The 24031-nt window shown below is 43.3% G+C and overlaps 2 protein-coding genes across 5 annotated transcripts; both read right to left on the bottom strand.

The window, feature by feature from the left end:
- Nucleotides 1-7540: 7540 nt before the first annotated feature.
- On the bottom strand, nucleotides 7541-11745 carry plac8l1 (PLAC8 like 1). 4 transcript variants are annotated; one of them, XM_053847610.1, is made up of 5 exons: nucleotides 11610-11745; nucleotides 11116-11324; nucleotides 10916-11052; nucleotides 10688-10854; nucleotides 7541-7765 (listed from the first exon to the last, which is right to left on the bottom strand). In XM_053847610.1, the coding sequence occupies exons 1-4, from the start codon at nucleotides 11633-11635 to the stop codon at nucleotides 10720-10722; spliced, it is 507 nt and encodes a 168-aa protein (XP_053703585.1). In that variant the 5' UTR covers nucleotides 11636-11745; the 3' UTR covers nucleotides 7541-7765; nucleotides 10688-10719. The 4 variants fall into 4 exon arrangements, with proteins under 4 accessions (XP_053703585.1, XP_053703584.1, XP_053703583.1 ...); XM_053847609.1 differs by having other exon boundaries at nucleotides 10698-10854; XM_053847608.1 differs by having other exon boundaries at nucleotides 7541-10854.
- Nucleotides 11746-13112: 1367 nt separating this feature from the next.
- On the bottom strand, nucleotides 13113-23937 carry LOC128748331 (leucine--tRNA ligase, cytoplasmic-like). Its single transcript, XM_053846996.1, has 32 exons — nucleotides 23800-23937; nucleotides 23410-23531; nucleotides 23166-23253; nucleotides 23011-23091; nucleotides 22790-22930; nucleotides 22476-22637; nucleotides 22273-22385; nucleotides 22115-22178; nucleotides 21950-22038; nucleotides 21640-21865; nucleotides 21482-21569; nucleotides 20867-20943; nucleotides 20718-20771; nucleotides 20408-20548; nucleotides 20104-20181; nucleotides 19954-20039; nucleotides 19810-19875; nucleotides 19653-19735; nucleotides 19287-19425; nucleotides 19012-19224; nucleotides 18737-18794; nucleotides 18521-18584; nucleotides 18132-18315; nucleotides 17117-17207; nucleotides 16888-17028; nucleotides 16387-16527; nucleotides 15345-15455; nucleotides 15097-15207; nucleotides 14808-14912; nucleotides 14386-14481; nucleotides 13983-14115; nucleotides 13113-13567 (listed from the first exon to the last, which is right to left on the bottom strand). The coding sequence occupies exons 1-32, from the start codon at nucleotides 23803-23805 to the stop codon at nucleotides 13362-13364; spliced, it is 3558 nt and encodes a 1185-aa protein (XP_053702971.1). The 5' UTR covers nucleotides 23806-23937; the 3' UTR covers nucleotides 13113-13361.
- Between the last annotated feature and the right edge of the window lie 94 nt (nucleotides 23938-24031).

The raw sequence follows: 24031 nt of genomic DNA, 5'->3' as shown, positions 1-24031 counted from the left end.
GATACGAATCCTTCTCATCCATTTCTCTTCATCCCATTCATGAATTTTTCCTCTCTGTGGGCGTCACTGTAAAATAAAAAAGTGCAGTATAACAAGTCATACTGTTTGTAGATTGGATCTTAAAATATCTGTTTTGACCACGGTCACAGATGGGAGTCCTTTTTTCTCTTTCTACTATTAATGTTTTCCGAGAGAAAAATGTAACATTTTTTTCTATTTGTATATTGCTCTTGTCCTCTTGTAGGTTGAAGAAAATCGAATTGAAAAAGTGGGGAGAAAAATTGCCCTTTCTCGACTTCAGCTTTTGATGCAACAAATGTTTCCTTGTCACTTGAAACCAGCACTGCTAGTCGCCTCAAACCTGTCGCGTCCCCCACTACCGTGTTGTTGTTCCGCAGTTTGCCACGCAAACTTGTGGTGCAATTAATTTTTGAGACACGATCAAGGCTTAACATAAAGGCGATGTGGCTACTGGGGTGAACTGGATGGCATCCATTCTTCCATGGCTTCACCCGCGAAGCTTTATTCTAATTTGTTCATGTCCATGACAGCAGGTCGGACAGAGGAAAGCGTCAAGAGTCGTACAGCAGTTCCTAACACACTCCTGTTTCGTTCCACATCAGTGCAACCGGCTGTGCAGTTACACTCCTACATGGTTGTCCGCACCCATGAAGGCGTTGGAGCCTTTTGACATGGAGTAATAACCCACACGTCAGCGTATGAAAGAGCGCCGCCATCGCAGCGCGAGCCTGGACTCGCCGTCGAGATAAAAGCATTACAAACCACATGGCCGTCTGTTACAACCCTTCATGTCATTTTCAGCTGGGAGGCATTGCACGCAAACAAATACATGATGGTTTGCTTGATCTGCTGCAGGAAGACGTGAAGATGACAAACTGTACCAGGATGCTAATGTGACAGGAGTGACAGATTGATGATGGCCACCGGAGTCGGAGCCCCGGTGGAATGATGACAGAGGACAGAAGGGTGGGAGCTCGCTCTGCCTGTATGATTTATGCCGCCGTCTGAGAGGCATTACATGACTAACACTGGCTCCTGATGTAATTCACTTTTAAAGAGACACATGTTTTAATTCTTAGCTAAAACACATGCACGATAAAGCGGTGGAGGAGGGCAGCGGTGACAGATGGGATTGGTCCTTCTCGAGACTTTCAGATCAGAGCTCTCTCTATAGTCAGAGCGAGACATGAAGCCTTGCCTTTTGAGGTACATTGCATGTTTTCCTGGCAGATATTTCACTATTACGGGGAGCTAGTTTGTCCAGACGATTTTCTTCAAGATATACTATTTGCCGATGGATGAGCTGCGACAATTGGACATCACCGTTCAGCGTCCTTGACATTTAGCACCCTGCCTTCTCCAGCCCATACACACAGCACTCAGTCTTGTTATGTTTGTGAATGTGTTGTAAACTCGTGGGCATTTTTCAAGCCCAACCGTGACTGGTAAACATTCTCTATAAAGCCATGCACCAAAGGCAGAAGCTTAAATCGTAAAGACGGTGAAACTCCAGAGAGAGCATTGTGAGGAGGAGTCATTAAAGGCTTACAAAAATATTCAACCAATACCATAATTCTCGTGGTCTGAACGGCTGATATACGGATTTTTACAGGCTAAAGAGTGTCATGCTGCCAAAATATTGACCTTAAAGCACTAAAAATGTCCATAGCTCCGCCCACAGAGCTGAGCTGTGATGTCGGAACTTCAGACTGAGCACATTTTGAGCGCTTTAGTGTCAATAAAAGATGTGTGGAGTTCATGATTCCAGTTCAGAACATTGCTCAGTTTGTTTCAGGAGTCAGTCTCCATGCCATTTTCTAGTTTAGAAGTGATCCTCATGCATTTTTAAGCCTGACCTTGCTACGGTGCAGACAGCACCACTGCACCCTCGGCTTATAGACCACTGCAGCTCATGCATGAATAAAATCTATGTTCTTAAATTAAGTGGGATGCGGCTAATATTCAGGCGTTTACGGCACATCCTTATTAGGGGTTGACTCTAAACCCCATGACAACAAAGGTCCGACCCACCAGACTGAACCATCAACACTGACTCAGAGTGCTTCTGTTTGGAGGGAAATTATCACACACCTGTGAAAACTGGAATATCAACCCTTCCGATGGATATAGACGGATTGTTTGGCGGCATTTTAGTATCAGTCGACTGTGTGGTGGATCTGTGTCTCGAGGCGAGATTATTTACTTTTTTCTGTGTGTTGTTTGCAGAAGGCTTCACTGCCCTCCACTCCTCGTGTATCAGCATCCTTCACACCAACATCCATACCATCTGCATCGCGTCCTCCACCTCTGTTAAGTTGATTCATCCTTGTTTTTTTTTTATCCCTCGCTCATGTGTGGTGGGAGCAGTGGATCATTCCTCAGACTCCCATTCCAACCGTTGCCTCGGAGAAGATGCCCTCAGGTGTCTCTAAAAGAGCTTGGCCAGACTGTTACCAGGATGATCAAACGATCGTACGTTTCGTATCATTGATCGGAACTAATATCGTACAAAAGAAAAAAATGAAAACTCATCTCTCGTCTGGTGAGAGCGGTAAAACCACCAGCAAATGGAGGGATTTGCCTTTTGGCTCAGCTCTTTCGTCACTGCCACCAGACTGAAGTCATGAGTCTCTGCTCCATCCTTCCCTCACTCACGAACAAGACCCCAGGATAGTTCAACTCCCCCACCTGGGCCAAGATCTGGCCACTCTACTCTTTTCTTGACTTCTTCAAGCCGTTTTTCTTCTTCAAAAAAGCGCTGCTATATGATTTTGGTTCCGTCCACGTTCCACTTCAATTGACAGTTTTTTTTCCATCCCATTAATCTTGCAGATAATCATAATTAAATTCGCTAGTGAAGGACGTTTGTCCGTGTGCGGCCGCGACCACGCCCGTATTGTTCCTGCGTCCCTATCACCTCAGAACATCTACCTTCCAACTTTAATCAATATGCAGAACAGGGTCTTTTTTTTTATCGGAAGCTGCAGCCGACTGAGTGACATTGAAAGTCTTTTCAAATGTAAATGACCCGAGTCGTAAATAGCCGACAAATCACAGCGCATTATTCCCGCCTCGGCCAGAACAGACGTTTCATTTCGCAGGGAGCTGGACCCCGGTGTCCTTCCAGCAACGTGACGCAACGACCTAAACATTCACACTTTGAAGCTGTGGCACGAAAGAGCAGACACCTTCTGAGGCGAGCGCCTTCCCTCGGGTCTGGTGGACATTTGGGAGCTGGTGCTGACATCACACAGCGTGAGTTCAAAGGGTTCTGAGGTGGACACAGAGGCTGACCACATAGTTATGTTTCATCATGCTGGTGAGCAGGGTAAAGCTCCCAGAACAAGTGGGAATATTCTAATGCGAGCTGCAGAGATACGCTGAAATATGATCGATATTTTATCAAGCTGAATAATACCTCACCAAGACAAGATCCACCTCACTCTCCTGGATGGCTGAGCTTTTCATTCTCTCTCTAAGTGCAAGTGAGTCCCTGTTTAGTTTGCTGTCTAGCGCCTGGAAACAAATAAGGGTGGATGTTGAAGCAAAGATGGAGAGATGTCTCTCAACACATGGGAAGTCTTTCCATTTTATTGGTTCATTCCTCAAATGAAGTGCTCATTGACATGCAAATACAAATAAATACATCTTCAATATTGATTCTTTTGTAGGTTCTCCATCACAGCGGACTTTTTAATTTCATCTTTATTGAGGTGCCTTGACAAATACTTTCAGTCTTAGTAAATGGATGTTCTACTCAGCCTGTAGATTGTCAACATGGTGGATCAGAGATATTATTTTTATTATTTAAAATTTTTTCTTTCATGCATCTTTTTTTCTCTGAATGAAGTGTGCATTTTATTTTATTTTATTTTAAAAGTGTCTTTCATGTATCATTTTTTTCTCTAAATGAAGTGTGCATTTTATTTTATTTTATTTTATAAGTGTCTTTCATGTATCATTTTTTTTTCTCTGAATGAAGTGTGCATTTTATTTTATTTTATTTTGTAAGTGTCTTTCATGTATCTTTTTTTTTCTCTGAATGAAGTGTGCATTTTATTTTATTTTATTTTATTTTATTTTATTTTATAAGTGTCTTTCATGTATCATTTTTTTTCTCTGAATGAAGTGTGCATTTTATTTTATTTTATTTTATTTTATTTTATTTTATAAGTGTCTTTCATGTATCTTTTTTTTCTCTGAATGAAGTGTGCATTTTATTTTATTTTATTTTATTTTATAAGTGTCTTTCATGTATCATTTTTTTTCTCTGAATGAAGTGTGCATTTTTATTTTTATTTTTATTTTTGTTGTTATTTTTATTTTTATTTTTACTACAGAGGAGACTTGCAGACTCGCTCATATTGATGACCAGGTGTACTTTCAAATTTAAATGTATTATTCTAAACTACTGGTACCATGTGACCCAAGAGGCATCAGGTACTGACTCACAGATTCCTAAAAATAACACTGAAGGTGAGTGTGTGAAGCATCCCAACAACAGAAGCGCCTCACGATTCATCTGAGGAGTTTTCCTTCCCTCCCCGTTCTCCTCTAAAAAACACACCTGCTTCTCCACAGATGCAGAACACGAGGGCGGTGAACAAACTGCCAAGAAATGGGGCTGCAGGTGAAACAGCGGCTCCTCCGTGATGAGTGAGAGAACAGGAGCTACATTAGAGAAGGGTATTAGTGTGTGTGTGTGAGTGTGCATGTGCGTGTGTTATGCAATCCCCAGGTGGCGCTTGTTGTCCTGGTTAGTATCAGCAGGGGAGAAGACGACTCTGGCTTGACTGTCTTTCCTCAAACTCTGGGTAAAAAATTCCAACATGCGTCAGGAGACATATGGAGGAGTGTGACATGTAGAGTCAAGGATGCCGAGCTTCTGAATTGCGCCTCTTCAGAGAGAGTTGTCTCCCTGGCTGCTTTCATTTGGGCTCAGTCTAGAGCTTTATTTACACATCAGTCGGAAACATACAGAAGATTCCTGCCTTCTTTTCTGGAAGGGAATGAAAAGCTTTTCCTGATGGAGACGGCAGTTCTTCTGCACAGACTGGGGACCTATGATGCTAAAATTATGTACTTATTTTATACTTATTACTTATACAATGTGTTCAGAATATTTGAAATATTTGGTGGAATAAAAATAGAGGACAGAATGAATTTTCTAAAATTATTATTTTAAATGTTTTTGATGGATCCATCTGGTTTCAATTTCCTTTCTCTGAATCGAAGGTGCATTTTGTTTTCATTTTTTCAAACATGTACAAACACAAATTGTATCTTAGTTTTTTTTTTTAATACAGTTCTACCTCGGTTCTCGACCACAATCCGTTCCAGACGGCCATTCGAGAAGCGAATTGTTTGAAATCTGAATGGATTTTTCCCATGACAATGAATGGATAAAGAAATAATGCGTTCCAAGCCTTAAAACAGGCTTTTGTAGGAGTGAATGTAGAGTGTCTGCTGCAGGTGGCTGTTCCTCTATGTGTGTGGCCGCTGCATGTGGGAGGGGTTGCCGAGTGAGTGAGGTCTCTCCAGAAGTGAAGAGGTGCCCGGTGCGTGTCCAGCTCTGAATGTGTGCTTCTGTGCAGTTTGGCTGTGACAAAGTCATAAACCAAGTCACGCTCTGTCCCAGACTCGCCTCATCCCTGTCCCAGCTCCAGCCCACAACAGGACATCAAACCCTGGAGTGAGCGCTCCAGCACCTCCCCTGTGACACTCTACCACGGTCCAGTGTGGAGACAGGAAAGGTTTTACGCCTCAATATGAAGAAAAAACAGTCAGTAAATGGAGCTAACGGGACACGTCTACATACAGAGGCTGCGTTATACACAATAACAAAGCGCGTCGTGGGTCAGCTGATCCGTGACGTCCGTGCACGTTATGGTTTTTCCGGCTTTTTTCAGGGGCGTTCAAGTTCTGGATTTTCGTTCGAAATCCGGAGCAAAAAAAATGTTCAAACTCCAATTTGTGGGGGACGTTTGAAAACCCAGGTACCACTGTATGCTGCAAATTGAAAGTTCATTCTTGGAAACCAACATGAGGTGAAGTGATTTGAATAACAAAAATACATTTTAAAAAGTGTGATCTGAAAATAATAATAATAATAAACAAAATTTAATAAAAAATGACCAGCACACCCGCCCATCTTTTGAGGCTCAGTTTGAGAATGCAGCACGCAATAAAAAAAATAAATTCATTAAATTCACACATATCTCTACGATAAATTAGCGTTCTTGATATTATTATTGAAAAAAACTGTACCTTTTTATTTGTTCTATACTTTCTGTCGATTCTGATTCAATAGTTGTTGCTCATTTATTTTGAGGCAACACTGAATATTTTACTTGGATTATAATATTGATTTAATTTGTTATCAGAAAATCTAATAAACCAAGAGGAACTCATCAAAAGCAGAGCAAACTGATTCGATTTTGATCTCGCCCAGGTTCACAAAAGACAATTGTATCCCGAAGCTTTGCTTCTCAATCCTCCTCATGAACATGGACGTCTGTTCTTCCTCTGTCTCACACAAACCCCTGTGGAGATGTCGCTATCTCCACGTCATCCTCCATCGCTGATGTGTCTTCAGACTCTGGTCTCCCCGCTGACCCAGCAGGAAGTTCCATCTTCTTCAAGCTTTCTCTCTCCTCCTCCTGTGGAAATCCCACATCAGGCTCCAGATCAGCCATTGACATCACAGAGAGGGAGAAAAAAAACAGCTCCACTAAAGCTGCATCACGGGCGCCGCCCTGAGGTTGGGAGCAGAAGCCGTCTCTGCCTCGAGGAATGATGGCGCAACATCTGCTGGCACCTCTGGGGAGCTCCACATGTTGTTAACTGGCCCAGATTGAGCCTCCTCCGAGACTCACAGCTTTGACAAAGTCTGCGCAACCACATATTTGACGTTTAGAAAGCTGTTAAAACAGAAACATTGAGAGAAAGTTTTCTCTAACTTCTGTGATTCTCTATGAAAGCAAACGTTTTCCCTCTAAGTGTGGGTGAGTGACTCGGAATATAAAAGGAAAATGAAAATAATAATAATTGGTAACAATATTTCATTACTTATTTTTAAAATGTATGTACTTATTTTCTCTGTATTTTATCCTTAAGTTTTTATTTATGTATTATTTTAATTTATTGAATTTTATTTACATAAGTTTTCGGATATATTTAGAAATTGCCATAAAAAAATATTATTATTGCCCCATCCCCATAATATTTTAAAAATATATTTATTTTTAAAGTCTATAATTCACAAAATGTGCTTTATTATTTTTTTTTTTTGCTCACTCATTGACTCCCCAATTTATTTTTCCAAATTAGACATTTTTTCATGTGCAAAAAATATCTTCTAGTATTTGTGTGTAGTAATTTAATAACAATATATGACATTTATTTTACAACCAAATACCTACTTAAAATGTTCATTCTGGTCAAATAGGTGATGATCATTGATATTTTCAAACCTTTAAAAAAAATCAAACACACAAACGTTTTACTTGCTTTATTTATTCATTTGTTTATTTGTGAGATGGATTTATCACTTCTCCAACTTCAAATCCAATGCTCAGTGTCTGTGATGTTCTCAGAGTCGTGAGTCTGTCTGAAGCAGAATCTCCACAACTCAGGAACAGTTTCCCGACGAAATGTGTCTCTGTGTTTCTCAAAGCCGGGCGTTCATCACCGCGCCTTCAAAAGACTGACGGAGATGGATGGTGGAATCTGGAGCATCTGTTGCCTGAAGGACGAGGAAACGTCAACGATGCCAAGTTCACATCACAGAGCTCTAAAAGTCAGCAAATCTCAGCTGAATCCTTCAACAAACCGACTTCTCGGAGTTGATATAGAAGCCGCATCTGTGATGTCAGAGGAAGCGTTACTCACATTATCAATCTTAATTTTACGTTCTTCATCTGGCCACCAGTTCAGAGTCGACGATATACTCCCATCTTTTTTCCAGCCCACTGACTCTATGTCGGGAAGTGCTTTGATCTAGAATTCAGTATTTATATCTATTTTATTTTACGTTTTACATGCTCCTTGTTTCTGATGAACTTTACCATGTGAAAAGTCTATACATTTCTGAGTGACTCCAGTGTCGAAGCAGCTGCAGGTGGAGTGAACAACGACTCGCTTGCCCTTTGAGAAGCCACCTGCTTCACTCAGTAAAATACATTTTCATTTCCGGATCGCTCCGTCTCACTGACGTATCGATTCTCTCGGCTCTTGTACCGCAAGAAGCAGAGAATCGGGGGCTTTGGTTCCCAGTTTCAGAACAAAAATGACGAACCAACTTTCACACTTGAACACTGTGTGTTCGCACATGATTTTTTGGAACGCGGGTCGACCTGGTTTCCTGTTGATATTGGACTCACTCATACAGTTGAAGCCCCGTTTTCACCCCACCACACTCCCACGTCACCGCACTGAGGTTGGTGGCACCAGTGGAGTCCCATTTACAGCTGACATCATGAAGAAACACAAGCTTGCAATTTGTCGACGAAAGAGGCTCATAGCTACGAGTCCTATAGTCAGTGTTAGAACACATTGTAGCGTGATCTTTGCGCATCAAATGTGTGATATTTTAGCCTGAAAAACAGCAGTACGTTGTACTTCTGCTGCCAAAATGCATGCGCAACAGTTCATATGTCATCACTGTTGTCAAACTCTAAAGGCGTCAACTGAAATGCTGGTTTGCTCACATGCTAGCATGAGCCCACTAGGTGACACTCTCTGCTCTAAAATCGTTGATTTTGAACAGTTACTTCACTGAAACCTCCCATCATTTCTAAACCGAGAGCGCCACCTAGTGAGCTGTGAAAATAAGCGCACTGTTTCATGAAGCCTCATCAGCCCATTACGACCATTTGCGATCCTCCAGTAATGTCACCCGACTTTTATTCATACAGAAAAAAAATCTTTGTATCATTTTTTGTCTTAGTTAATTTTCTTAATTTTAAAATGTTTTTTCATGTATGATTCCTCCTCTGAATGAAGTGTGTATTTTATTTTATTTTAAAAAATTCTTTCATGTATAATTCTTTGTCTGAATTTATTTTTATTTTTATTTTTATTTTTATTTTTATTTTTATAGAGGAAAGAAACAAGACAAAGAAACAACACATTCCGATAATTTGGTAGCTAGGATGCGCTAAGCTTATGACGTCCCAGGTCTAACTTCCCACAGAGTAACGGGTACCTTCATGCCCCCCCTCCAAAACTCAGTGACTGAACACGGGATGAGCGTCCCACTGAAACCCAAGCGTCAATCCACCAACATCCAAATGGCGTGTCAACCGTTTCATACCACACTAAAACCGAAAGACAGTGCTCCAGAAAGAGACGCATATCAGTTCAGAATCTTCAGTGAAGTTGGCGCCATGTTCCATTTTTGCTCATAAATAACTGTGAAAACAAAGGTCTAATAACAAAAACCCCACTTTGATTTGTAATGAAGAGAAAAATGAGTTTCCCGGCTTGACCAGTATGAGAGATAGTTTCAACCTGTTAGCATGTTAGCATGTAGCCTAAAGTTTCACACTTTACTAAACTTACTTTACCCTTACTTTGCACTCAGAAGTATATTAGTTTTTGCACTCATTAATATTATAATGTATAGGTATTGGAACCGGAAGCCAAGCGACGACATTTTGTTGCCGAGGTCTCGCTGCTGTTTTTTCTTGTGCAAGTCTAATGTCCCTGCACAAAAGGCTATTTTACTCTGTTTTTCTTTTCTCTAACTTTATTTTTAGTGGGGTTTCAGTTGAGGACATTGTTCGTCAGTCAGGGTTAAGAAGCTCATGACTCGGGCCGTCGGCTTCATGCACCAAACCTCTAATTCGATCGGGATCATTTGGTTTGGCTACAAACTGGCCACGCTGCGAACCATAATCCCAGGTTCAGCCGGCGGCGCCTGCATGTCAAATCTCGGGAAGGTGTTTGCTGCTGTCACATGATGGATTACCTGCCTCTGTCTGAGACGTCAGCGAGCCCACAGATGTTTAGCAAGCCTCCCAAATGTGTCGTTACACAGTCATTACACCATCTGAGCCTGAAGGTGAGGAAGGATGCTCCTCACTCTCTCCGTCGTGAAACGGGAAACGTTAATGTGTCTGCTGACCTTTGGCTGACAAGACGATATCAAATGCTCATCGGTTTGAATTCCACCGGGACGACTCGTCATCGCCGCGGAAACGTCCCGACTCATGCAGGTTTAACGTAAAGGGTTCGGAAGGAACAGTTTGCAAAATACAAATGAGTTTGAACGGGACAATAGCAGGGCCAATTATTACGCTGCAAATAAAGGTCAAATTAACATAGACATCTGTGGCGAAAATGTCATCCAGCAAACTGAGTTTATGAGAAAATTAAAAAAATATTTCACTGTAGAAAAAAAATATATAAATGTCAACGAGGAAATTTTCTTTTAATACGGGCTCTGTATTCATCAATATATATACACACTATATATACACACAGTGGTACCTCGGTTTTCGAACGTCCCGGAACAAAAGTTTGAACAAAAAAATTGAGATTTTTTTTGCTCCTGATTTCAAAAATCCAGAACTCGAACGGCCCCGAAAAATGCCAGAAAAAACATAGTGTGCCGATCAGCTGACCCACAACACGTCTGTTATTGCGCATAGCTACATTTACTGACTGTTTGATACCGGTCACTCGGGTGCAGAAGCCTCACGAGCTCTCGAGGGCCGTGGTCACATGATACGTCCGGGTCTTCATCCTCAGCTTGGTTTCTCGGCTCATCTGACACAGGGCTGGACAGTAGCAGCAGCACACACTGGCCCAGTCTTCACACACGCTGCCCTGCTGGACACACACACACCAGGTGAGGGACACAATTCAAGAGTGGATGACTTCATCTCCTCACTCTGATCTTGTAGCGCTCCCGGATTCCCACTCTCATGGCGAAGGTTGATCCAGGTAGAAGAGGCAGACAGAGGCACTCGCCAAAGTGATGAGCCAAATTCAGGTCCAAACAGCACGGAACCAGGCCACCGACGATACCTGAGAACCGAATCCTGCGTGAAACTCCAAGCTGAGGAAAGTTCTCCTCCCCAAAGTCCTCACACGTGTTTCTGTCTGCGCAGACGTCCAGCAGGCCGGTGCTCCAGTCTCCTCCCGTCTGCGTGATGGTGGTCACGGTTGTCGTGGTGATGCCGAGCCCGGGCTGAGTCAGGACCGGCTCCGACGTGACACGGAAGCGGTCGAATTCGCGGAAGCTCTCGCTTTGTTTGTCGACAGCGACCACTTCGGAAGTCAGGCTCGACAGTTCAGCTCTGGAATCAAGACTTTAATGAAACGTTTCCCGACTGAGAGCGCCACCTACTGAGCACTGGAAATAAGTACACTGTTTCATGAAGCCCCATCACTGTCATTCACCCATCCATCCACACATTCTCCCTCCTTTCTCATCCAACATTAGTGGTTGTAAACAGGGAATTTCGGTTCAGTGTGGAGTGTAAAAATGGGTTAAAGCCTGTAGATAACATCGCACACACGACTCCACAGTGTCGGTCCCCTCCTCACTGTGAAGGAATATTTGCCGAAAACAAAACACTTACTGGCGTGTGACAGACGTCTGCTCCATAGCGAGAAGGTGCACCGAGGAGGAGGGGGGGCCGGACTGACACTTCCCCACTGAGAGGGAGCGTGTGTGTGAGCGTGCGCAGATAAGACGCAGCGGTGGAAGCCGAGGCCAGAGGCTGCGTGACAGAGATAAGTCCAACACTTGTCGTCTGCTGGAGACTTCCACCGAGACGCCCACTGACACAGAAGCTGCAGGGACGCCAGCAGAGCTCGGGAGCGCCCAGAGAAGCACCTGATCAAAGCAGAGGGGGTTTATTGACGTTTATTCGAGAATCTTCCAGAAAGGAGGAGAGCAGTTTAGCTGTGGTCTGTGCACGTTGGGTTTCTGCTGGATGATCACTGCGTCACTGACCATGACCTTCAATTCTCACTCAGGTTCACGCGCTACAGAGTCACCAGTGAGATCTGGGAGTGTCACTAGAAATAACACTAGAAATGACACCATATATATATATATATATATGAAAATAATAATGGGAATAATAATATTTATTATAAATTGATATGTTAAAATTAATAACAATTTTCTTAGCAGAGAAAGCAGAGGACAGGTAAAGAAGATTATATATATATATATATATATATATATATATATAGTCATATGTTTCTTTTTACCATGTGTCTCTTTTTTTGTTCTTTTTATAATTAGTGTAATAATTATATAATAATAATAATAATAATATGTTCTTATTTATTTTTCATTAAAAAAACAAGATTTTCTTAAATGTACTTTTCTATTATCCTTTAAACACAAAATAAGAATATTTTCTGTTTTTTATATGTAAAAAATTCCACATATCTTTCACATTTAAATGTACTTTTACATTATCATTTAAATACAAAATATTACAAATATCAGTGCAACAGAATTGAATTTCATTCGTACTGCTCAAAATATGAGACCGCACTTCTGTTCTTCTTCATGCTTCTAAATAAAAAAAAACTGACTCCTTTTTTTAGTTGATTTTTTGCATTGTAATTATTACTTTTGAATATCCACAATTTTGAAATAATATATTTGAATGGCTCTAAATGTATATTTACTGTTCCATTCACAGGCAGAAAAAAGGAAATAAATCTATTTTATAACTAGATGTCCTGTATTTGTACCTGCAAATTTTATCCAAAACAACCCTTCACCCATCAGTGGAATCGTTTAAGGAGAATTTTTGCTGTGAAGTGAGGCAAGTTTTTTTTCAGAAATGGACTTAGGATGAGCCTGAATGAACCTGGTCACAAGTGGAACATTGGCCTGAAAATCGTAATAACAGCCGGTGGAGATGAAAAACCGGACAACGTGTCGGGTGTTTCATGTGTCTCTGGGAAGAGTGGAAGTTTAAAAACACTTTCCTCCGCGGCAGGAAAATGGAAAAGCTGACAGGCTGAACGAACAAGACCCTCACGCTTGATGTATTTAAGAACAGAGACGTGTGCACGGGTGCAAGGACACGAAAACAAAGTTTGGAGAAGAGTCACGTTTGTGCTAGGCTTTATTTAAAAACCTTTGTTTTACACACATGGTAAATTATTGTTCTCTGTTAAACGTCATGATTGTAAATGGGAAGTCTTGACAGACGATGGAGACACATTCGACACATTATTTCAGGTCTCATTGGTTCCAGACCCACTGCTGACTCAGTTCGTAACAATAGCAAGCTGCTGTTGCCACACATGGCCTCAGGGGCCGATCACAACTCACAGACTCGACCTGCTCTGCTTGCGAATGGTCAGTGGAGCAGATAAACCAGAGTGTCGCCGATGTCCACGGAGAGACCGTTGTCGGCCAGCGTGACCTTCTTGTCCTGCAGATTGACGTTAAACACGCACTCTGTGGAGATGGGGAGCTTGCCCTTCTCCTCCTGGCCCAGGACTGGAACCCGGCGTGGACCGAGGAGCGGGTCTTCGTACCGCATCAGCTTGACCCGGGAGAGATCTGGAGAAATGTGGGAAAACATTAACGCCAATATAACTGGGATTCATGCCTCGTGTTGGACAAAGGCCAGTGTTACTAGAGTGCGCCACCTAGTCTGGAAACATTGCAGGTTGAACTGGCACTGAGGTCCAGCTGAGTTTGCGAGTGAAAACAGAAAAGATCCAGTTCCTGTGTCCAAACATCCACGAGGCTTCAAGATTCCAACTAACGTTTTTTACGGTAACCAGGTCAAGTCGCTTGGACTCACTTGGATGTGTGGCATTCACAGTACGACACCCTGTGTTCAACACACAGTCGAGTTCACCACATCATTTGGAGGTCAGTGGCTCGCAGGTGGGTAAAATCCTCACCAGTCGGAGCAGCAGGTGGCGCCAACAGCACGACAGTTGGGTCCTCACATGAAAATCCTGCTCACCTTTGATGAGGCGGTGGATTTTGGCGAGCCGCCGGACGATGGTGTCTCGGGTGTCTCCTTGTCGGATGTCCATTTTGGTGGAAAAGAGGCCGTTGGCTGGCTGAGGGTTGATCAGCGACACGCTCACGCCGGGCTAAGACGAGGAGCAGATCAGATTCTGGGGCTTAAAAACACTTTGACCTCAATGACCTTTGGGAAAACTGGAGCTTCCTAAATCAATAATAACTATTTGAGTAAGGTTTGAAGGCAAACAAGCCAAACAGTGTGAGACCAAAACAGTACCCCAACCATCTTAAATACACATGGTAAAGACGGAAGCAACCGCCTGTGGAGACAACCTCCCGACCCCGGTGACCTTTGAATGAAAAGCGTCCGAGATATTGATGTTTTTCAAGCAGCCTACCTCCGATCTGAAGAAACAGAACGGCTTCCCAGGGCAACCGTCCTCCTTCACCTTCTCGTCTCCCTCAGACGCGAACAAGACATCGATCTGCTCCAGCTACAAAAAAAGAATAAACACACCGGAGGAACATTGATTTTCTGTTTCCTTTTTTGCATTTGAACTTTAAATAAACAGATATTTGAGGCCTGATTATAAGTTGGTTCAACAACCCTCCCCACTTCCCATCAGGCCACAGCAAGTCCACCACTTTAACCTGTCCACTGTAGCCATAAACCTCATTGGTTGTCCACCTCGTCTTCATCTCCCAGGTCTAACACGGTCTCTTCCCACCCTGCCTGCACTCTCCTCTTCACCTCCCTTCATCTCTTGACATTAACAACAATAACCTTGGCTGCTTTCAAAAGTGAAAACCAACAACAAACCTCCAAAGAGTTTGTCAAATAGACCAAATTCTCCATCAACACGGCCCGCTCATCGAACTCCAGCTCCAGATCCAAAACCCTCGGACCATTTTTCTCCAGGTTTTCCTGTAGCAATAAAATGGAAAAACAAAATCAAAAGTCAACTATTGATTTACTGTTCTCATCGCTACAATGTGATGTTTTTGATGCACACATGGAGCACTTTTTCTCGACATCTCAAGTCTTCTGGCGGCTTGAAAAAGTCAGTTTGACTAGCATTTGTAGCTGCATTGCTGTGAGTCAGTGTTACCTTGATCATGGCCACAAAGGGCATGACTCTCTTCATGTACTTCTTCAGCTCAGGCAGAGCTCCTAACTCGCTGGCGATGACTTTGTTGTCTGGAAGAACACCGTTGTTGCTCTGCGAGAGAAAACAAGAGATAGATGTGACACCGCAACCAAGAGCCGCCACACGGCAGCACAATATGGCGTCTGAAAATAAAAAAACATTTTGTGGATCGGAAGAGAAAAACACAACTGGGTTGCTTGTTTCTTCACCTTGTAGTGTTTGCCAAGCAGAGATAAGGCGCTGTGCTGCCACGGAGGGTAGCTCTTGGCCACGTAGATGGTGCAGTGGGACGGTTTGGCTGGCGGCTTGGAGTCGCCTTTCTGTCGGCAGCAAACAAACATGCACATATTCAAGCCACTTATGCTTCATATACGCTTGTTATTCACTCAAAATAAGTTTGGAATAAACGTATACTACATAAACATATTTTGGGGGTGACAAAAGTGATTTAGAAGAATAGTTTTTTTACTTGTCATTCAACTATAGAAGGAGAAGAACATGAACAAATAACTTTTTTAATAAAATATCAAAACAAGTCAGAAAGTGAAAAAATGAATGAAAAGAGATCTAACCAAATATAATTATTATCCTCAAAAAATAAAATTAATAAAGATAAATCAAGTAATTTAGAAGAATATTTTATACGTGTAATGCAACTATAGAAAGAAAAGAATATAAACAAATAACTTTTTAAATTAAATATCAAAATAAGTAAGAAAGTGAACAAAAGCAAAGACAAAAATGAATGAAAAGAGATGTAACCAAATATGATTATTATCCTCAAAAAATAAAACTAATAAAAATAAATCAAATGAAACAGCCCCCACCTAAAAAAAAAGTAGAAAACGGCAAGAGAATTACATTTATATTGGGGGAAAAACAATTTTTCATGTTCAGTAAAAAGACCCCAGGCCACAATGGATTGGTTCAGATGCAGCCAGGGAAAGGTGCCTGTGATTAAAGTGGTTGCTCCTCACCAAGTCAATATGAAAGACTTCAAAGGATCTGCAGACTAAATCACTCCTAAAGGCACTTGACATTTGCTTGTGGCTTGTGGGGATGATGCAGAAGATCAACTCTTTTGTTCATCAGAGCTTCACATCTCCCTCCTCAGAAGAATTAGCACTAACACTCCACTCCCACACGCTCCCACACGCTCCTAAATTTAGTGAAACAATCTTCACAATGCGTCCAAGCAGGAGTGAGAAGGACTCGGCATCCAGCCTCCTCAGGCAGCGGCGGCTGTCCTACCTTGTTTTTCGGAGGATTCATGTACGCCTTCAGCCTCAAGCGCAGATCATGCGCCGTCTCCATCAGGTACTGAGACGAGCGCATGAGGATCTCGTCGACCGGACCCGCCGCCGGCCACGTCGCCTTCATCAGCGAGTGGGTCTGGAACAAAGGCGTACGTTCAATCTATGTTTAAAGTTCACTTTTCTCCGAGCATTACAGCAGAGGAGAGCGTTGCTAGGCGACCGGGGGAAGGCGGGGGGGAGGCATCAGAGTGGCTTTCCTTCAGATTCAGAAATTTGAGTGTGAAAAATATTCCAGGCTCTGAGCACGGACGGGAACGTCAGTCCTTTCACAGCCAGCTGTAAAGTGTCAACTCAGTGAGACCCCATTTCACACCCGGCGAATGGGCAGCAGGGTGAAGAGCGCTGCCCTGCCTCACCCCTGTGTCCTCTGGACGGCACAAGGACGACTCTGAAAATGAGTATGACCAAAAAAAATAACTGCAGTCTGCTTTCTCACCTTGCCCAGGAGACCCCAGGTGTATTCGCAGAGGTGCGGGCAGATGGGAGCCAGCAGCAAAGTTTGTCTCTCTATGAACTGGAACACCAGATCTCTGTGCATCCCTTCGATCGCCAGCTCTCGGTACTTGTCTTTGGCGGCCTGTGAACAACCGTTCAGACAAAGCACCGGTTAGATTCGCTCAAAAACATCAACAGAATCAATCAAAAATGAAAGCGTCAAAATATACCTGGAACTCGAAGAAGCCGGTCTTCAGACCTTCTTTGTACATCATCTTTTCATAGTGCTGCTCCGTCTTCAAGATCCCAGAGTTCATCTCACTAAACCAGACAGAAAGTCTTGTCAAATGTCTCTCCTTTAAAGGGGCCATGACCAGTGATGCCGTAACATGTTACTCTTATCAAACAACTTTTTCAGTCATGCGTTACTATTTCCAACTACATAATCTGATTAAATTTACTTATCCAAGTCGCCGTGGTTACATTTTTGCGGAAGCAAGCTATTTGCCTCTTGGTGCAAGACATCATGCATGCAGGACTTGTCAGTCATGTTTTCAGCATGTGGGCCGCTCACGTGTGAAGCTGCCAGTGACACCAATGTAAACAACAGAGGAGTGAGGAGAGATTCGTGGGTTTCTAGCTGAAAATTCTGCCTCTACTCCGGGTTTGTGGTTGTTAAAGATGACATTATTATCCCTGCAGGGTTCGCGGCCAGCAGGAGACGAGAAACACTGGCTTTGTTGTAGACTTCTAGTAGTAGACGGGATACTATCAGAAAGATATGTGGCATTTCCAACATTTTTTTTATTAACCCTTATTTATTATATTCTTTTGTAAATTTGTGAACGTTTTGACAAAAGAAAAAAATAAATTAAAAAAACATTTTTTTATGAGTGTGGTTTTAGGTGCAATGTGTTAATACAGCATGAGAAAATAAAATATTAACTCAACATTCACCCAGCTAAGAACAGTTTTTAAGCTCAGATATAAAAAAAATGGCACTTTTGTTTAGACGATGAGGGCTGCTAAAATGTAACTCGCAAAGTAACTTGGAATCTAACTGAAGTTACTTTTAAAGTCATTAGCAAGGTAACATAAGTTACTTTTTAAGGGATGGAAGGATGACTTTTTCAAAACAGCTGTGGCAACACACCCTTTAAACTCCTCCCAAAAACATGACAATATAGTGGGGGTTTATTAAATATGAGGCAGGCCACACGAGATGTGACGCACTCCACCAGTTACCTGGCAAAGACCCGGTCGTTGAAAGTAGTGGCGGGGCCGGTCCTCAGATTGTTCTGGTTGGCGATCATCTCCTTCACCCACTCCACCCAGGTGTAGAGGCGCAGGATGCCCGCGTCGGCCATGGTCTCCACAAAGTTAGCGTCCTCCACCGTGTCGCCGGCGTCAGCCAGAGCCAGACGCATCCCTGGAGCAAGGCACCTCTATTATACACCTGTCCACTTTGGCAACACGACCCTTCCCGTGAGAGGTGACGCAGCTCTGGAGCTGCACCTTCTTCAGAAGGGTTTCCCCAAGTTAATAGCAGAAAGTGCGCTATGAGAAGAAGTGTTCCGGTCCAGTGGACGCATGAGCCAAACCGTGGGAGGACGAATCAAGTAGAAAGTGCTCACCATCTGCTGAGAACTTGTCAATCGCCTGGCTGAGAGTGAGGAAGTTTCCGGTAGACTTGGACATCTGGTGAGAAAGATAAACAGATGTTTGATGTTACAGGGCTGTCGCAGAACAGCATCAACTACAGTGGAGGGGAAAAAAAAAACTGTCACGTGCGGAAAGGGCCACGCAAAACATCAACGGCGGCCAAAAACGACAGAAACGGTGAGTAGCACCTTTTCAGAGTTGAGCAGCAGATGTCCGTTGGCTCGAACCGCCTGAGGCCACTTTCCACTGAGAACATGAGCAAAAATAGCGCCATGAAACATCAAACAGAAGGACAGAGGAGAGTAACCAGATGACTTGAGAAGCACGAGGTGAGGGCAGACCTCCGCCAAACAGCTCTGTTCCCATTTTTTTTTTTTATTACATCAAAAAGGACAGCAGGTGGCAGTAGAGTCCCACCTTCCAAGGTCAATTGAACAGAACGTTTCTCTCGTCACAGACTCACTTGTCTTTGGGCCACATGGCCACGTGGTTGTACAGGTAGTAGGACAGATGGTTCGGCACCAAGTCTTTGCCAGAAACACGGACATCCACCGGGTACCAGTACTCAAACTCCCGCCTCAGCCTCTGGAGATTCTCTTTCGGGATGCTGGTCTTCGGGAAAGGTGACGTCTTGAAGAAGATGAAGTCCCAAACGTCTTTGGTCATCTGCTCCGGCCTGCGGGGAACAAACCAGGGGTGAGTTCAAAAACATCCGCCAACAGTCAGACGGCATCATACTTGACGCCCAGCGGTGATGCTCCCTGCCCGTTCAGCACTCCACCCTGGAGGAGGTGGGCCACCGTGTAGAAGGCCATGTAGATGGTGGAGTCAGATAGCGACTCGATGAGCCACTGCTCATCCCAAGGAAGACGTGTTCCTGTGGTGATGCAAAAGAGACTTGTGATTATGGAAAAATGAGGTTTTGGTGTCTCGCAGTTCATTCAGTAATGTGCTTCCCATTTCAGAACCCTGTCATTTGCTGTCCTCTACCTCCCCCTAGAGGCCTAAAATGACGCTGGCTTAAACTAAACCAGAGCTTCAAGTATGGCGATGGGCCTTAAAAGCATACAAGACAAGGCGGACGCCTCAAAATCTGTGGCTCACCGAGTCCGTACGTCCGGGAGCAGGCATGCTCCTGCAGCCAGGCCAGGGTGGCCTCGAAGTTTCTCCTCGTCTCGTCGCAAAACCTGGAGAATATAAAGCAACATCTCGCTTCAAGAGTGTTCAATTAAATCAAACAGCAAGTAAGAGGACGCCCTACGTTTCCAGAGACGTCAGAGCTTCGTTGGCCTGCTGCTTCCACTCAGCATCTCCATAGTCCAGATACCTGTGAGATGTTTCCCATCAGGATCCTAAATACTGAAACCCAGGCTTCTTCATCATTCAAAATCTCCTGAACACTCACCACTGGTCGCACAGGGCCACCACACACTCGTCGGCTGACCTGGACATGACCTGTTTCTCCGGCTCCATGTAGATCATCGCCTCGCCCTGGTGACACCATGGCCAATGTTTAGAAAAGCTTTTTACACCTTCAGAAAGAGTGAACACATACTCTGTCCACCATCATCTTCTGGATTGGTTTCTTGACGTCCTGGACCTTCTGCCCCTTGTATCCATCGACCAGCATGATCTACAATGGGAAGATCAAAATACTCATGAACAGGACATCAGCCTCACTACCGTCTTTTTTTAAGCTAAATATAGGTTTTATTTTGCAATATCCATCTGCATAGGAAGCATATGATAAAGAAGCAATGGTGACTGACAAAACAAAACAAAAATGGAGAGCGACATGTGGCGGTCAGAGAATATCACACATGTAACTCAGTTTCTGGCTGTGGCCAAAGAAGACTCACCCCTTCATAGAATCCCTTCAGATAGACTTTCTCTTTGGCTTCCACCAGCTTCTCCTTATCGTTCTGGCTCTGGATCTTAAGCTCGTCGCACACCAGAGGAGCCGAGAGGTTCCCGTAACCCGGGATTTCTATGATCGGTATCTAAGAAGGAACATAGCGCTTGGTTTACCAGACGAAGAATGGAAGCCAATTTTTCTTTTGTTACACATGACACACACACTAAAGACTTATTAACTTGTTATTGCAGCACAAAAAGATTGTTTTCTTATCACAGAAAATAGAATTATTTACAAGTCTGATGAATGCTCACCGGTTCAAACGGCAAAACCATCTTATCTTCAATCCCGTACTTCTCTCTCAGGGCCTGGAACCATGTGACCACAAATAGTCAATCAATACCTTCCAATTGTTCAGATAAAAAAAATATTATAAACTTGTGTTAAAAGGGCTTCAACTTACTTGCTTCTTCTTGATGTCTCTGAGTGCGGCGATGTCATCGGGAGCATCAGATGGAACGCTGGTGACGACACCGGTGCCTGAGGAAAACATACGCACCATCAACAAGAAGTATTGTCAACAAAGATGAGGCTTTTACAATGGAGTCCTCTGCTACAGCTCTACAGCCTCTCAGTAAGATTTAGTTGCGCAGCAACTACCGCTAAATCCAGTATATATATATGTATATACATATATATATATATGATGGAAATGTCCGTAGGGTGCAGGGTGGTTATGGCTGAGAGGTCACCAAGACCTGAAAAATACACTTTTCATTTCATGCACTTATGCAGCTTATGAGCTAGAAGTGGGGAGAAGGTCAGAACAAGGTTTTTCTCTAGATTTAAATTTCAAATACCTATAGTGACTGCAAAAGAAAATGGACAAACAGGAAAGCACTAATACAGTATATATATCCGCTCTATAACTACTTCAATCACATTTTGAGAGGGAATTGTAAAATACAAAATAACAGTTTAGCAGCTTTATTTTGCACAAAATAATGGATTTTCTTGAACAAAGGCTCCTGAGAAATTCCAAATTTATGCCTTCACACTGTAGATCCAAGTCATGTACCTTTGTCCTCCTTGATGGTGAGCATGGGCAGAGCATAGATGACCGTATACGAGGTCAGTGGAGCACTGAGGGCACAGCCGAGAATGTCCTAAAGTGACACAAATTTTCAAGAATAATTCAAGCAGATGGATTAGTGTAGTTGATGTACTGATAAGTACCTGTCCCAGGATTTCCATGACCAATGGAACGACTCCATTCTCCTTGGTGAAGCCTTGGAAGGACATGTTCCGGGCAGCTCTCTTAGTGCAGATGAAGATGTCACCGCTGGTGGTCTCAAAGGCCACGTACTTCATATCGGGCCGGACCCAGCAGTTGGTCTGACCGAACATGGTCTCCGGTCGGAGTGTTGCGGCCACCAAGAAGATGTTTTTGCTCTTCATGCCACTTGAAAGCAACAAATAGATGACAAAATGAAAAGATTAGATGAAGAACTTAAAACTGTTTCAAATAAAAACTAAAACTTTTTACCTGCTGTAGAACACTTTGGACTTGAATCTGGCGGTGTATGGCTCCACTATCTTCATCTTGATGAGTGTGTACTCCTGAGGACCAACTCCCTACATGGCATGAAAACGTTACATATTCGGAACATTAAACAGTGTGTCGACTGCGACAATGAAATGGCAGAGTTACCTCTCCTGTCTGCCTGTCATGATCCATGCATGGTTGCCCATCTTTAGGGGAGTAGATAGTGTACCTGCATCAAAAAAATGGCCCTGTATTTAGATTTCTAAAGAAAAGATCAACGCGACCTCTGAACACTTTTGATTCAGGGTAAGTCAAGCACTCACCTTTTGCCAAATTTAATCTTCTTTCTCTCCTTAAGGGTCAGGAACTGCCACCTGACAAAGGAGTCGTAGAAGGGGTTCACATCTGTTGTGATGAAGGAGCGACGCCAATCCACCTGTGGGGTTAAACATCAGACCAAAATGTAAACCAGAGCTGTAACTTAAAATCTGTACTGACACCTGTATGACAGGTACAAAAGAATCACCTTGACTCCCATCATCTTCAGGTCTTTGACAGCCAGAGGAGGGAAATACTCCAACCAGTGCTCTGCGTTGGCAAATCTTTCTATTTCCTGGTCACTGAGACCCAGCGACCTCATGATGTTCCACTGGAAGGCGGATGATCCAGATTTGGCAACCGCTTTACTCTACAGGAGAATAAATCATTGACATGTTTATGTAATAATCCCACACACAGGACCGTAGATGATGAATGAACGGCACTTTTTTTTGGACTGGACCTTATAAAACAGCAGCAGCCAGTCAGTGAATGTCACGCTGACTGACCTAAACATTCTACCTTTTTGCCCTTCGCCTTGTCTTTGATGATTATTTCATCTGACGTCTTGGGCTTCTCCTTTTCTTCTTCATCATCTTCCTCTGGAAACTGTGGAGGGTTTCCATACACCTCCATCTCTCTCTTGAGCTTGTCTGCACATGCCTGGAAGGGCGAGCAGTTTTTCATTACATATTAAAAACAATGACTTTTGGGATTCAATGTTTTGGAAGGAGAGCTCTTACTTTGATGGGCATCCCTGTGCAGTGCAGGCCGAACGGGAAAAGGCATTTCTTACCCTTCAACAGCTGATAACCAACTCCAAACTACACAAAAAAAAATGTTCAGAAATAACTGATACGGTTTCAGCAAAATGAACGCTACATTCTGCGTCACTTACTTCACACTTAGACAAGCTGAACGTGTGACCCAGGTGCAATCTGCCATTCATGTAAGGGTAAGGGAAGGTAACAAAATACTTGTTCTTGCTGCAGAGAAAAAAGAAAAATACAACACAGTTGGAGAACAGGCCACGCCCTTATTGTTCAATGATGATGTGACAGGGACGATAAATATGCACGTCAAGTAATACTAGTAGCAGCAGGTGAGGAGAAACGCATGCACCAGAAGAGGTGTTTCCTTACTTGGAGCATTCCCCCACAGTCGTCGGCGCGTCGCTTTCAAAAGCTTTGTCCTTTTCCCACTTTTCCTGGATCTCCAACTCAATCTTTCTCAGAAAGTCCAACTTCGCCGTTCCTTTTCGTTCCTGCACATACGTCGATGATAAACATACGACATGACGGACCAATTCATAAACTCACCAAGAATAGACATTGTTTTCAGAATACTTCTGACTAGAAAAGAGGTCGGTTTTGAATGGTAAAACATGATTAAATTCGATGTTGACACTGCAGCCACAGCGAGCGTGTTAGCTAAGTTGGCTACACGCTTTAGCACGGAAATAGTATTAATAGCATTCACCCAGCATCCACACAGCACGGCAGGGGAACATAACGGTGGCTACATCAACATACCGTCATCTTGTACTGGTAGACGGACTATTACGATGTCTTATGCGTGAAAAGGCACAGCAGAAGTGGTTCTGTTTCACAAACCCACGCCACCGGTCCCGGCTGATGACACCGACCGTCAAACTCACGCAGTGGCTCCTGGGAAATGCAGTCCTTGCATTTACCTCTTCATATTAGATCTCGCCAAAATCTATGCCTTTGTTACATTCCATGACGTAATCGACAAGTCTACATA

Source organism: Synchiropus splendidus, chromosome 17 (assembly GCF_027744825.2).
Source record: "Synchiropus splendidus isolate RoL2022-P1 chromosome 17, RoL_Sspl_1.0, whole genome shotgun sequence".
NCBI lineage: Eukaryota > Metazoa > Chordata > Actinopteri > Syngnathiformes > Callionymidae > Synchiropus > Synchiropus splendidus.
This window is presented reverse-complemented; position numbering and strand designations above follow the sequence as displayed.

Bases quoted from the DNA above. Each gene is read 5' to 3' on its own strand.
- plac8l1 (XM_053847608.1), bottom strand. From the start codon at position 11,635: ATGGAGCAGACGTCTGTCACACGCCA. The intron at 11,053-11,115 runs GTGAGGACTTTG...TTCGGTTCTCAG, and splicing joins CTGCGCAGACAGAAACACGT to GTATCGTCGGTGGCCTGGTT. The intron at 10,855-10,915 runs GTGAGGAGATGA...GTGTGTGTCCAG, and splicing joins GGGAGCGCTACAAGATCAGA to CAGGGCAGCGTGTGTGAAGA.
- LOC128748331 (XM_053846996.1), bottom strand. The intron at 22,638-22,789 runs GTAGAATGTTTA...ATTCTCCTGTAG, and splicing joins ACAAGGCGAAGGGCAAAAAG to AGTAAAGCGGTTGCCAAATC. The intron at 19,225-19,286 runs GTATGATGCCGT...TGTTCCCCGCAG, and splicing joins GCATCACCGCTGGGCGTCAA to GCCGGAGCAGATGACCAAAG.